Source organism: Equus przewalskii, chromosome 7, assembly GCF_037783145.1.
Source record: "Equus przewalskii isolate Varuska chromosome 7, EquPr2, whole genome shotgun sequence".
NCBI lineage: Eukaryota > Metazoa > Chordata > Mammalia > Perissodactyla > Equidae > Equus > Equus przewalskii.
Genome location: NC_091837.1, coordinates 21,405,467 through 21,417,913, shown reverse-complemented (window position 1 = coordinate 21,417,913; position 12,447 = coordinate 21,405,467). Strand labels below are relative to the sequence as shown.

Here is a 12,447-nt window from a genome sequence, read left to right as displayed (position 1 = left end):
CAGGGTAAAAAAAAGCTTCCACCATACTCACCAGGAGACAGTGTCACGTCCAAGCGAACACTCTTCCACTGTAATAAACTGGAGCCATTGTAGTGCACAGCTCGGCCATTGCTAGGAAAAGACCAAGGGAAGTCAAAGACAAGGCTAATCGGCCAACACACAGGCAGTTAAGCAGTGAACGGGCGGAGGGGTTCCAGTAGCACGAGAGTAATTAGAAGAGCAATCCTAAGAGCTGTTCTTTCCCTAAACATGATCATATTTCCAACTGAAATTTTATACATTTTGGGGGGTAGAGATTATAATTATATTATTTTATATACTTTACTATTAAATACTAAATAAATACTAAATAAATAATTTATATATATTTATATATTTTATATAAATACTATCAAATACTAAATATTAAATAGTAAATACTTTAGTATTAAAACATCCCGACCCACCACTTTTTTTAAAAAAATAACAGGGATAGCAGCCACTTACTTATGGAAAAGACAAGTGCCCACTGGATTAGTCCAAGCCCCATCTCGTTTCTCTGCTTCTGTAGCAAAGCCAAAGGAAACTATTGGTCCAGTGTCGTCATCAGTATCTCCATAGGAAACAATTTCAATTTCCCAGTAAAAAGACGGGGCCTGAAGAAACACCAGAAGTGGGCAGGCAATCAGAGGGCTCAGCTTGAGCCCTTTAACTTGCTTTTTCTTTCAAATTTGAAGGAAAGAGGCAAAAGAATGTGTCAAGTGATTTCTCACCTGAACTGGCAGTGGTGAGGTGGCATAGATGAATGTGCCCCGGGGCAGACCACCCCCAGCACTGGGGTCAGCCAGGAAGGTGACAGAAGTAAGGTGTGATGAGAACATGCAGGCTCGAACAGGCGGAAACACTCGAGAGGGGCTCCAAGTAATCTCTTTGGGCTATATTGGGGAAAAAACCCTCATTCAACAGAAGTGCAAACACAAATTCTTTTACTCTCCCAAAGAACAAAAATAATTTTTATCTAATGATCTTATAATATAGGTACATATATATATTTTTAAAAAGCGTATTTTTCCCCCCAAAGGAAGCTTCTCTTTATTTAAAAAGAAGGCATTCTCCTTCCCTATGCCCAGTCCTGCCCTGTAGAAATAATCACTCTTTTAACTCTTTTAATTGTTAATTCGGATACTTACCTCTAGATTTCTCTTCTATGCTTATAATGCTATTTTTAATATCTCTTTAAGATATCGTTTATCCTCTATTATGACAAACAAGAGCTGAACTCCACATATCTGTTCCTCCTTACACATGTACACACACGGTCCCTCACCCGCTTCTACTCCCAGGGCAGTTACAGGATCAAATTTAGTTCAATCAGTACCCAGAATTTATACTACTATGACCTCATATTCAGCTCAAAGCTAAGAAGGAGTAATACGGTTACACTGTTTTTTTTTTTAGGTCCACTGCCTCACTTTTTCACTTTCATAATTTTTAATAAGTCTAATCATAAAATTTCAAGCTTCCCTGTCAGATAAAAGCATACGTATTTTTAACCCATCAACTTTACTTTTATCTTAAAGAAAGAACTGACAGATGCATGTAAAGATAAGCTCTGAGGATGTCTGGATCACTGTTAGGGTGAGAACTGGAGACGATGCAGAGGTGCAACAAGAAAAGCCTGAGGGCGTACTGAGGCACAAGTACACGCTGGACTATGAAGTTTCTGTTGATTGACAGGGAAAGGTACTCAGCACCTCCAGAGGGGAAAAGCTGGGTACGAAACAGTATGGAGAGCTGAATCCATGTTGTTAAAAAAATTATAGGTAATACATCACTTTAATATGTTGACAATGGTAACTGGAGATGTTGAGATTTCAGGTGACATTTTTTTCTTTTATATATTTTTAACTTTTTATTTTGAAACAATTTCCAATCTCGAGAAAAAGTGCAATACAGTAATTTTTGTATACTCTTACCTAGATGCACTGATGTTTTTTAAAAATATAATTCACATAACATATAAGTCACCCATTTAAAGTGTACTATTCAGTAATTTTTAGTACATTCACAGAGTTGTGCAACCATCACCACAATCTAACTTTAGAACACTTTGTCCCCCATTTTTATCCTACCCATTAGCAGTCAATCTCCATCGCTCTCTACCCTCAGCCCCTGGCAACTACCAGTCTGCTTTCTGTCTCTATGGATTTGCCTGTTCTGGACACTACACATAAATGGAATCACATAAGTGGTCTTTTGTGACCGGCTTCTTTCATTTAGCATAACTTCAAGGTTTATCCATATTGTAGCATGTGTTACTACTTTGTTACTTTTTAAGGCTGAATAATATTCCATTATATGGATCTACTCCATTTTATGCATGTATTCCTCAGTTGACGGACAATTAGGTTGTTTCCACTTTTTGGCTACTATGAATAGTGCTGCTAAGAACTTTCACAGATGTACCAATTTTTAACATTTTGCCACTTTTGCTTTTTGATCACTCTCTTTCTCTCTGTATATATACTCATGATTATGAGATAGGCTACAGATCAAAAATTCTGAAAAGTTTCTTTTCTGTTATCAATAACATAGAAATTATTTACAAACTAATGAGTTCTGCTCCTCTGCTGTAATCTGTCAATATTCAGAATGTCGAATCAAGGTGCTCTGACATTCAAAGATGACAGTATATCACTGCAGGGCATACAGCTCCAAATAGCTTTGCAAATGAGCATCCTGAATGCTACTAATGCGCTGCTCGGCACTCTGACGCTGCATGCTGCAGCCGGGCAGGAGGTGTGGTGCACTGCAGAGGGCTCACCTGTCTCCGGTCGGCCTGCAGGGGAGGCGGTGGGGGCCGAGCACAGTCGCGGTAGAGCATCCTCAGCCGTTCACACTGCACCTCTACAACTGCTAGTCGCTCTCCTGGAAGGGGATATATAGAATACATGAAATAAGTCCTATAAGCCCCAAGAGGGCTCCAACTCTTTTGGAGTAGGGTCAAAGCAATAAAATGCTTAGAGAGATTATTCAAATTCTTACAAAAGAGCATATACCCTGAGAAATCCTTGTCTCCTATATGTAATTCAGCAGCACAGCAATGTGGTCAAGCACATGGGCTCTGGAGTGGGGCTGCCTGAATTCAGAATCTGGCTCCATTACTCAATATTTACCATCTCACTTCTCATAACAGTGCCTGTGCCTTACAGGGTGGTTATGAAGATGAGATGCAATGACACAAGTCGAGCCTTTAGTCAAGTCCCTGGCACAGGGCAAACACTCAATAAATGAAAGCTTTACTATCATCTAATAAATGAAGGCTACTATTCTTATCATCCAAATTGGTTTTTTAAAAGTCTAATACCTACTAAAGATTTGCTGTGAGCAAGGCACAGTGCTAGATGTTGGGGAATACTAAGATATAAAGCTGGGAGGAGAGAGAAGATGTGTACATGCACACACATACAATACAGAACACAGTACAAGGCTGTAGCATGTTATTGTGTGAAATAAGGCACAGACACAGGTACAGATGAGTGAGCGATGACTTCATCCCAGGATCCAGAAAGGCTTAATGGAGACAGCATTAAATTAGATAAAGAAAGAAAATACAGGATTTCAATAAGCAGAGATGGAAGGGACTTCTGGGTGGCTTGACACTATAATAGTTGAGTCAGGTGTCTCAGGAATACCTCAAAAGACACAGAAAAATTAGTTCAAGTGGATGTAAACAGAGTCAAATAGATAAAAGACCTTAAAAAAGCTACAGCTAAAACTATAAAACTCTCGGAAGAAAATAAAGATGTAAGTCTTCATGACTTTAGATTAGGCAATGGTTTCTTAGATAAGACATCAAAAGCACAAGCAACGAAAGAAATTTAGATACACTGGACTTCATCAAAATGAAAAACTTCCGTGTTTCAAAGGACATTTTTGGGAAAGTAAAGAGACAACCCACAGAATAGGAAAAAATATTATAAATCACATCTGATCAGGGACTAGTACATTTAGAATATGTAAAAAACTGTTATAATGCAACAATAAAAAGACAAATAAGCCAATTAAAAATAGGCAAGGGATTTGGATAGACATTTCTCTAAAGAAGATATAGAAATGACCAATAAGTACAAGAAAAGATGCTCAACATTATTAGTCGTTAGGAAAATGCAAATCAAAACCACAGTGAGATACTACTTCACACATTCTGGAGCAGCCATAATCAAAAAGACGGATAATGCAGTGTTGGCTAGGGTGTGGAGTAATTGGGACCCGCATATATTGCTCATGGGAATGTAAAATGGTGCAGCCACTTTGGAAAACAGTTCCTCAAAAAAGGAAGCAGCTCCTCAAAAGTTAAACATAGATTTACCATAAGACCCAGCAATTCCCTCCTATATATACCCAATGCAATGAAAAATACGTGTCCACACAAAAACTTGTAAATGAATGTTTATAGCAGCGTTATTCATAATAGACAAAAAGAAGAAACAATATAAGTATTTATAAATTGATCAATAAACAAAATGTGGTCTGTGTATACAATGGAATGGTATTCAGCCATAAAAAGTAATGAACTACTGATTCATGCCACAACATGGATGAACCTTGAAAACATGATGCTAAGTGAAAGAAACCGGACACAAAAGGCCACATATTGTATGGTTACATTTATATGAAACATCTAGAACAGGCAAATTCACAGACACAGAAAGCAGACTGGTGGCTGCCAGGGGCTGGGGGGGTTGAGGGGAATAATGGGGAAAGACTACTTAATGGATATGGAGTTTTTCTTTTTGGGGGTGGTGGTGAATATGTTCTGGAATTAGATAGTGGTGACGGTTGCACAACTTTGTGGATATATTAAAACCCACTGAGTTGTACACGTTAAAATGGTAAATTGTATAGTCTGTGAATTACACCTCAATTAAAAAAAAAAGACGTCTTAGGAAGAATAAATGTAGTCCCATAAAAGTAAAGCAGAGAGTTTGTTTAGGATAGTAGGAAGAAAGACGTTGACTAAGACCATCCCTACAGACAGCTAAACAGCTAATACAACCCAATGATATGGATGAGACAGCGACAGGAAAGATGAGGCAAAGATAAAACAGAGTCACAGTGGAGGCAGGAGTGAGGCCTGGCCACGAAGTGTGTGTCCGGTGTCCTTTATTTACACCTGGGGGGTACAAGCCCAGATTTGTGCTTCTCAATGGACAAATCAAAGAGGGAAACTGTTCTGTTTCAGGCTTCATGGAACTCATTACATAACTGTAAACTAACTAGTCATAAAGAGCCCAGTTATTTTTGATAAATACTTTGCGATTATTTTTGTTTAAATTATGTAATTATTCTGAGACATCTATACGCAGAATACTGGATAATACAATAAATAATACCTGCAACAATGTCCTTATAATCGACCAGTAACAAGTGTCATGGAGACACTTCACTGCAGACAGGTGGGATCATACCAAATAAGGGAATAGTGGTTCTTAGGGAAAAGGAAGGCAGCAGGGGCTATTTGGGAGAGCTGGGGCATATTCGCCTCAAGGTAGGCTTATGGAAAGGGAGATTGTATACTATCTAGTGTGAGCATAAAAAGCTCCTATACTTCTAACTCAAGAAAGAAAAGACTGATTGTACTTTGGTCAGAGTAACAAGTAACCAGCAGAATTGGCTGTAAACTCATTCCAAGCTGTAAATGACAACTTCACAGTAGTAGCTATGCTTAGGAAAGCCAGCCTCTGAGTGACAGCTCCACGCTCATGAAATCGGCCACTCAAATCGGGGCTGCAGGAAGGTACCTGGGATGACAATGTGAAAAGACAAGGTACGAGAAGGAAGAGTTCGGAGAATAACGCAGATGTCTCAACACGAGATAAAAAGCACTTGACTTAAGGAGTTGGTAGTGGAAATGAGCAGGAATGGGACAAACTTCAGGAGCATTTCAAAGTAAGAACTGATATGGCAACTGATTGGATGTGGAAGGACAGGGAGGAGGTATCATATCTGACTCAGTGTTTGGTGCTAAAAATAGTCTGTGTATTACCTGAAACAGGGAAGCTAGAAAGGAGAGCTGATTCCAGAGTCAATAATGACCATGGTTTTAAACGTGGTGCATTCATGAGGCTGGCGGGGGGCAGAGAGGGGTTGCTCCTAAGAGGAGCATGCGCCAGGCCTGGATCTCAAGGGAGGACTGCCCACAGCAGAAGCATGAAAGCACAGCGGAGGGCAGCCAGGCAGAAAAGGCGCTTCAGGCAAAATTCAGAGCAGTTTCTTGAAGAAGTGAGGTCTGAGGACCACTTGGTCACACCCGCCCGGGCCCACCCTCAACTCACGATTCTGACTTGTGGGTGGAGCTGCTCCCCAAGGATTCTTAGGAACTTTCCAAGTCTGAGAACCCCTGGCTCCGGGCAAGTGTACATTTAGGAAGTAGGAAGAAGAGGAAACAGCTGAACCTGAGAGATTCTGGCTTCTCCAAGAGTGTAAAATAAATGAAGAACTCTTGGTTTCTGTATACCTCTTCCTCTGTTTCACAATCGGCTTCCTATGCTGTTTCAACAAACGGATCCAGGTAATTGCTCAGGAATATTTCTTCATGGGAAAAAGCTCTGTAGTGCTATCTTGCTGGACCAATGGAATAAAGTACTCTTTTCCTGGGATCAAAGAAGCTATAAAGTGTAGATATGAGTGAATTAACACTACGATGGCCAAGTATGCCACTTAATTCATCCCAGATGAAGTAAAATAAGAGAAGGAATTCACTGAGTTTTTTTTTCACTTTGGAGAATCAATATATTATTGCCTGTAAATTTCATATGACATTTTCATATATGAAATAAAAAATCTTAATACATTCAAAAATAAAAACCAAAGAATTCTTTCTCTTCTACCCACCACCTTGAATGTCATTTATTAAACACCATTTCTCCTAAACACAGCTTATGACTCCCTCGCCAACTGTGAGAAGCCACTGTTGGGTTGCAAAGTAACCCAGATGCAGGGTTTTCTGTTTGTCTGTTACAGGCAGCTGACTGAGGAGTCAGCAAACTTTAACATTTACTGTAAACCTCAGAGCTCTTCCTGGTAACCTAACAAGTGAGTTATTAAAGACTGTTGAACTTGACAGAGGACACTATTCTAGAATATAAATCAGTGTGTATAAGCTCACAGTGTCACTTTTGTAGCAACTAATAAGTACTTCCCACACGTTTCTTTCCAACTCTTTGTTATCACAGAGTTCTTTTCCACTAGGAAAAATGGGTTAGGTGGGTAAAACCATTTGAGACCACTGCTCTAAATTATTACAATTTGTAGCTTGCACATTAAGTACCAAAGTTAATTTCAGAGTAAGACCCCTTTTCTTCTATAAAATGTATAAAAGAGGATACCCAGAAAGAGTCCTATAGAAAAGCAAGTGATTAATTCAGCAAGTTATACACTTGCTGTAATCAGCCAAATACGTCCTAGAATCTAGAATGCAACCGACGCCAAGAATACTAAAAAGCAGAAGCAGGGGACTAAGGACCTACCCAAGGACGAAGCCAAATTAGGGGCAAACATTTAGTCACGAGTAATTTCACCCGAGAAGCCTGGCAAATTCCTTTTCGTCTGTTCTTTTTCTCTATTCTTGGGGTCTCTCTGAGGTGTATTAACTGCTACTGGTTCTACAACACTACCCTTATTAGAGGAAGGAGATTTGAGGAGTAAAACAGATAGAGAATGAAGACAAACTAAAAAGCAAAAACAAACAGAAATCACTACCACATGAAAAAGGATAAAAATGAGATTAGAAAGTTACTGAAAAAGCAAATGACATGAAAAATAGTAAAGAACAGGAATAACAAAAATGAGCAAAAAAAAGATAAAACTAAAACCATTAAGGAAGTTAAAGATATTCATTTCTTCCTTATAGTTTATGAAAATGTTAGCACTAGAGCATTGGAGGAATGCTAATTTAATTGTGAACAGTTTCATTTAGGGTCCAATTATATTCCTGAGGACAAAGCATAAATTTTCACTGAAAAGCATCCAGGCCAACTATCAATTTACAGGAAACTTGACAAAAGGACACATTAAATGACACCACATGGGTACAATTGGCAAAATTTAGACTGTGGGAAAAACCTCAACAAACAAATTTCAAGGGAAAAAAAAGATACCCAGGGGAATCTCTCTTTTTTTCCTTTTTGGTGAGGAAGATTGGCCTGAGCTAACATTCGTGCTAATCTTCTTCTATTTTGTATGTGGCACACCACCACAGCACGGCTTGATGAGTGGTGTGTAGGTCCATGGCTGGGATCCAAACCTGTGAACCCTCAGCCACCAAACTAGTGCACAAACTTAACTTACTATGCCACTGGGCCAGCCCCCGGGAATCTATATTTTAAAAGAAATTTAGAGGCAGCCCTGATGGCCTAGTGGTTAAAGTTCAGCACACTCTGCTTCAGCAGCCTGGGTTTGGCTCCTTGGCACAGAACCACACCACTCATCTGTCAGTAGCCATGCTGTGGTGGTGGCTCACACAGAAGAACTAGAATGACGTACAGCTAGAATACAACCATGTACTGGGGCTTTGGGGAGAAAAAAAAAGAGAGAGGAAGATTGGCAACAGATGTTACCTCAGGGCAAATCTTTCCTAGCAAAAAGTAAATAAATAAAAGAAATTTAAAAGACATGACAATGAATTACAATGTATGAACTTTATTTGGATCCTATTTCAAATAAACAAATATAAAAGCAAGTATGATTTCATGAGAAAATTAGAAAGTTGAACACTGACTAGAGACAGTTAATAATATTAAAGAATTACTGTTAATTTTTTAGATGTGGTAATGGTATTATGGTTATTTAAGAGTCCTTTTTTTTCTTGCTGAGGAAAATTAGCCCTGAGCTAACATCTGTTGCCAATCTTCCTCTTTTTTTCACTTGAGGAAGATTAGCCCTGAACTAATATCTGTGCCAATATTCCTCCGCTTTATATGCTGGTCACTACCACAGCACGGTTGACAAGTGGTATAAGTCTGCACCCAGGATCTGAACCCACAAACCTGGGCTACTGAAGCAGAGCACGCCAAACTTAAGCACTATGCCATGGGGCCAGCCCCTAAGAGTTATTTTTTAGAGACACATACAGAAGCATTTATGGATAAAATAATATCTAAAAATTTGCTTAAAAATAATCCAGGGGGATACAGATGAAACTGGATTGGCTATGAGCTGATAACCGCTGAAAGTGGATGATGGAAACATGATGCTTCATTATACTAGTGTCCCTATTTTTGTATTTGTTTAAACTTTTCCATACATACACACACACACACACGGATGGATATTAGTGCAAGCTCTTGACTTTGAATTCAAATGAAGCCAATGACAATAGCCAGAAAGTATCTGCAGCCCTAAGTACAGCTCACAAATAGTTCTACCAGGGAAGCAAAGGCAATGAATTAATATGAATGGAGAAAAGAAAACACTCTGACATGGTCATAAAGTTAAACTGAAAAATGCTGATTTCCTACTTGGTATATACGGAAAACTTTTTGTTATATTTCTCTATCTGGGATGAAAGTGAGTTGTGATAAGTGTTGTCTGTAAAGCTCAGCTGTTCGACATGAGTGTGTACGAAAACTGTCAACATTCCACTATCAAATTGTAAATGTGCTGAGGAAACAATAAAATAGGGTAGTAAGGAAAGTAAGAAGTACTTACCAGCACTGCATTCCTGTGCTACCAGGTTAAGAACTTCAACAGCTGCTGGACACTGTTGTATGAATTCTTCACAAAATAGGCTGTCTTCTAAAAGTTGGGCCATGACCAGGCATGCTCTTAATGTTAAAAGATTTACAATATTTCAAAATCATCAATGTTCATTCTCTAAAAAGTCCACTGTGAAAAACATTTCAATCAATTTTGTCCCCTAATTTACAACAAGGTGCAAATTCACCATTCCTCTTGCTTTTTCCTGAGCTGGATTGCAAACATAAATAACTTCCCTTTTCCCACATAGTAACTGCTGACACTGCACGGACAATCAGAAAAGGGAAAATGGCTGCCATCTCCACTAAACAGAGGTGCAAAGTGCCCCGTGAGAAATCAACATCATCTCTTAAACGCGTTTCCTAAACCGTGCTCCATGGGCAGTATTAGTGTTCTGGGAACAAAAGGGATCTAAATGCTTGGGAAATCTGAACGCTGATCTCTCTCATTTGATTCAAAATACTATTAGAACTTTCTGAGAAGTTCCACTGTCAAAGGGAAACTTGTTACTGTTGTTTAACAGTAAATAAGTATATTTGCAGGAAAAGACTGCTTTTCTTTCCAACACCAACACTTGTGAGCATTCCCTAGTCTTCCCATCATCAGTTTGGAAGGTGAGGAACCAGACGTGTACTTACTCTCACCTGAAGCATTTAAAAAAGGCAAAGTGGCAGAGGACTTCCTGTGATACAACACAGTTCTCTTACCAAAGCAAACCAGTGGAGCCTTATGTATGCATTCCATATATCACATTTTGACTGTTTATTTTCTTAGGAGAATAGCTAAACTTTAGTTCAAAGTGCAGAAACTGGGGAATGCAACAAAAACTGTAGTGAACACAGCACAGGGGAATGGTTTCCATTAGCCAGCTTGGCATGGACTTTACTCTGTGGATCCGCTAAGCCCAGAGTGGAGGGGCCCCCAAGGAGGAGTCCTCCTGCCTCTGCGGCCTGCACCACCTCAGCACGTCAGGGGGTCTTTAGAGGATGCTCACCTTGTTCTTATTTCAGCCAGGAGCCGAACGACTGCCATCACAGGAGCTGACCCATCTCCTGTTGCAGGAAGTGAGGTATGAATAGAGAGACTTCCCTCCTGAGGAAGCAACATGGACTGGACTGCCTGTACTACCTTCTCAGTAATGGACAGTTTATGAAGAGGCAATGCCTGATGGCGGGGGGGGGCATGGCAAAAAGTTAAATTCAAGCAGTTAGTTTATAAGAAATGAGGGTGTTATTATTATCTGGAGTTAATTCTCAAACTTTCAGTTAAAAAAATAAAACCACCATACAGAAAATTGCAAACTAGATCAAAACAATTAAAAATGCAATACACTGTGGAATATTCCTAACCAAAGAAATGAATGTTGTCATTTAGGTAAAAATTTTCAGGCAAATGTTACTAGTAAATAATTATGCCCAACACATAAATACATGACACAAGCAAAATTTAAGATAACTAAGTATTTGTGCTTCTGTACTGTGCATGCATATATTGTCCATTGCAGTACGATTACCATTTGCAGTAACATTTTATGATACATTTAAAAATCACCTTACCTCTGATCTTGGAACACAAAGTCTAGACAATGGAATAGTCAATGTGTCTGATGCTTGCGAAGTCTTTTTACAGTCTATGGGTGGGAATCTGACTGTAGCTATACCTTCCTGTTCATTGATAGAAGCCACTACTCCGACGCTCCCTGATATTCCTCTACCTAAAACCTAGAGACACAGACGGATTAGCACTACCTACCAGCTCTGCCGGCACAAGCAACTATCTGACGTGACAAGTGGGCAGAGTAAATTTACAGCTGTCACTATCGGCATTATAGTAACAGTTTATCATAATGCACACACCAAGCCCTGAACGTGAGTTAAAATAATAGGCCCTAAGACCTTATGTCAAGGTGATCACAATATGATACAATCTCCAAATTTCAACTCTAAAATATTGCCAATATTAATGACACCGCAGGACACAAGTATTGTAGTTAACATTACACAATATTGTACTAATATTTGAACAATCTGCCATACAGTGTAGATTAGAATTCATGAGTTTCTCAGATTCCTTATTTAGCTTGAAGGAACAAGGATTTAAAAAAAATTTTTTTTTATTGAGGTCATATTGGTTTATAACATTGTGTAATTTCAGGTGTACGTTATTATATATCAGTTTCTGTATAGAGTGCATCGTGCTCACCCCCAACAGTCTAGTTTTTATCCGTCACCATACATATGTGGCCCTTTACCCCTTTGGCCCATCCCCGTACCCCCTTCTCCTCTGGTAACCACCAATCTGTTCTCTTTATCCATGTGTTTGTTTATCTTCCACATATGAGTGAAATCATACAGTATCTATCTTTTCTGAGGAACAAGGGTTTTTGTCCAACTGGGTGGATGATACTTGTCTTACAGATCAGTTAATCAATGAATACCAATATGTGGGGGAAAGCAAAGACGTGGGGAAATGCTGGCTGGTTACCTGGACCTCAGACCCTATCTTGATTGTCTCTTTGAAGCCTCCAAGTGCACAAAGTGCGGCAACGGCCTGGCGGGCGATTCGCTGAAGTTTGGCGAGTTTTCTGCCACTACTGCTGCCATTTTCCAGAATGCTTTCTGCGTATTTCCCCAGTTGTGGAATGTACATCAGTGCACGAGACAGAACCTAAATAAAAGAAGCAGCCCATGTAGTAGGAGTTGAAGCTTT

The 12,447-nt window shown here is 39.4% G+C and overlaps 1 protein-coding gene across 14 annotated transcripts in view; it reads right to left on the bottom strand.

Moving 5' to 3' along the window:
• Positions 1–12,447, bottom strand: part of HECTD4 (HECT domain E3 ubiquitin protein ligase 4) — a 185,114-nt gene that overhangs the window by 46,911 nt on the left and 125,756 nt on the right. For all 14 annotated transcript variants that reach the window (XM_070628847.1, XM_070628848.1, XM_070628850.1 and 11 more), the window contains 8 exons: positions 12,223–12,405; positions 11,295–11,459; positions 10,733–10,902; positions 9,691–9,806; positions 2,804–2,907; positions 753–914; positions 487–635; positions 32–111 (listed from right to left, as the gene is read on the bottom strand). In XM_070628847.1, the coding sequence (XP_070484948.1) occupies positions 32–111; positions 487–635; positions 753–914; positions 2,804–2,907; positions 9,691–9,806; positions 10,733–10,902; positions 11,295–11,459; positions 12,223–12,405 (1,129 nt within the window). The remainder of the gene's footprint in view (positions 1–31; positions 112–486; positions 636–752; positions 915–2,803; positions 2,908–9,690; positions 9,807–10,732; positions 10,903–11,294; positions 11,460–12,222; positions 12,406–12,447) is intronic.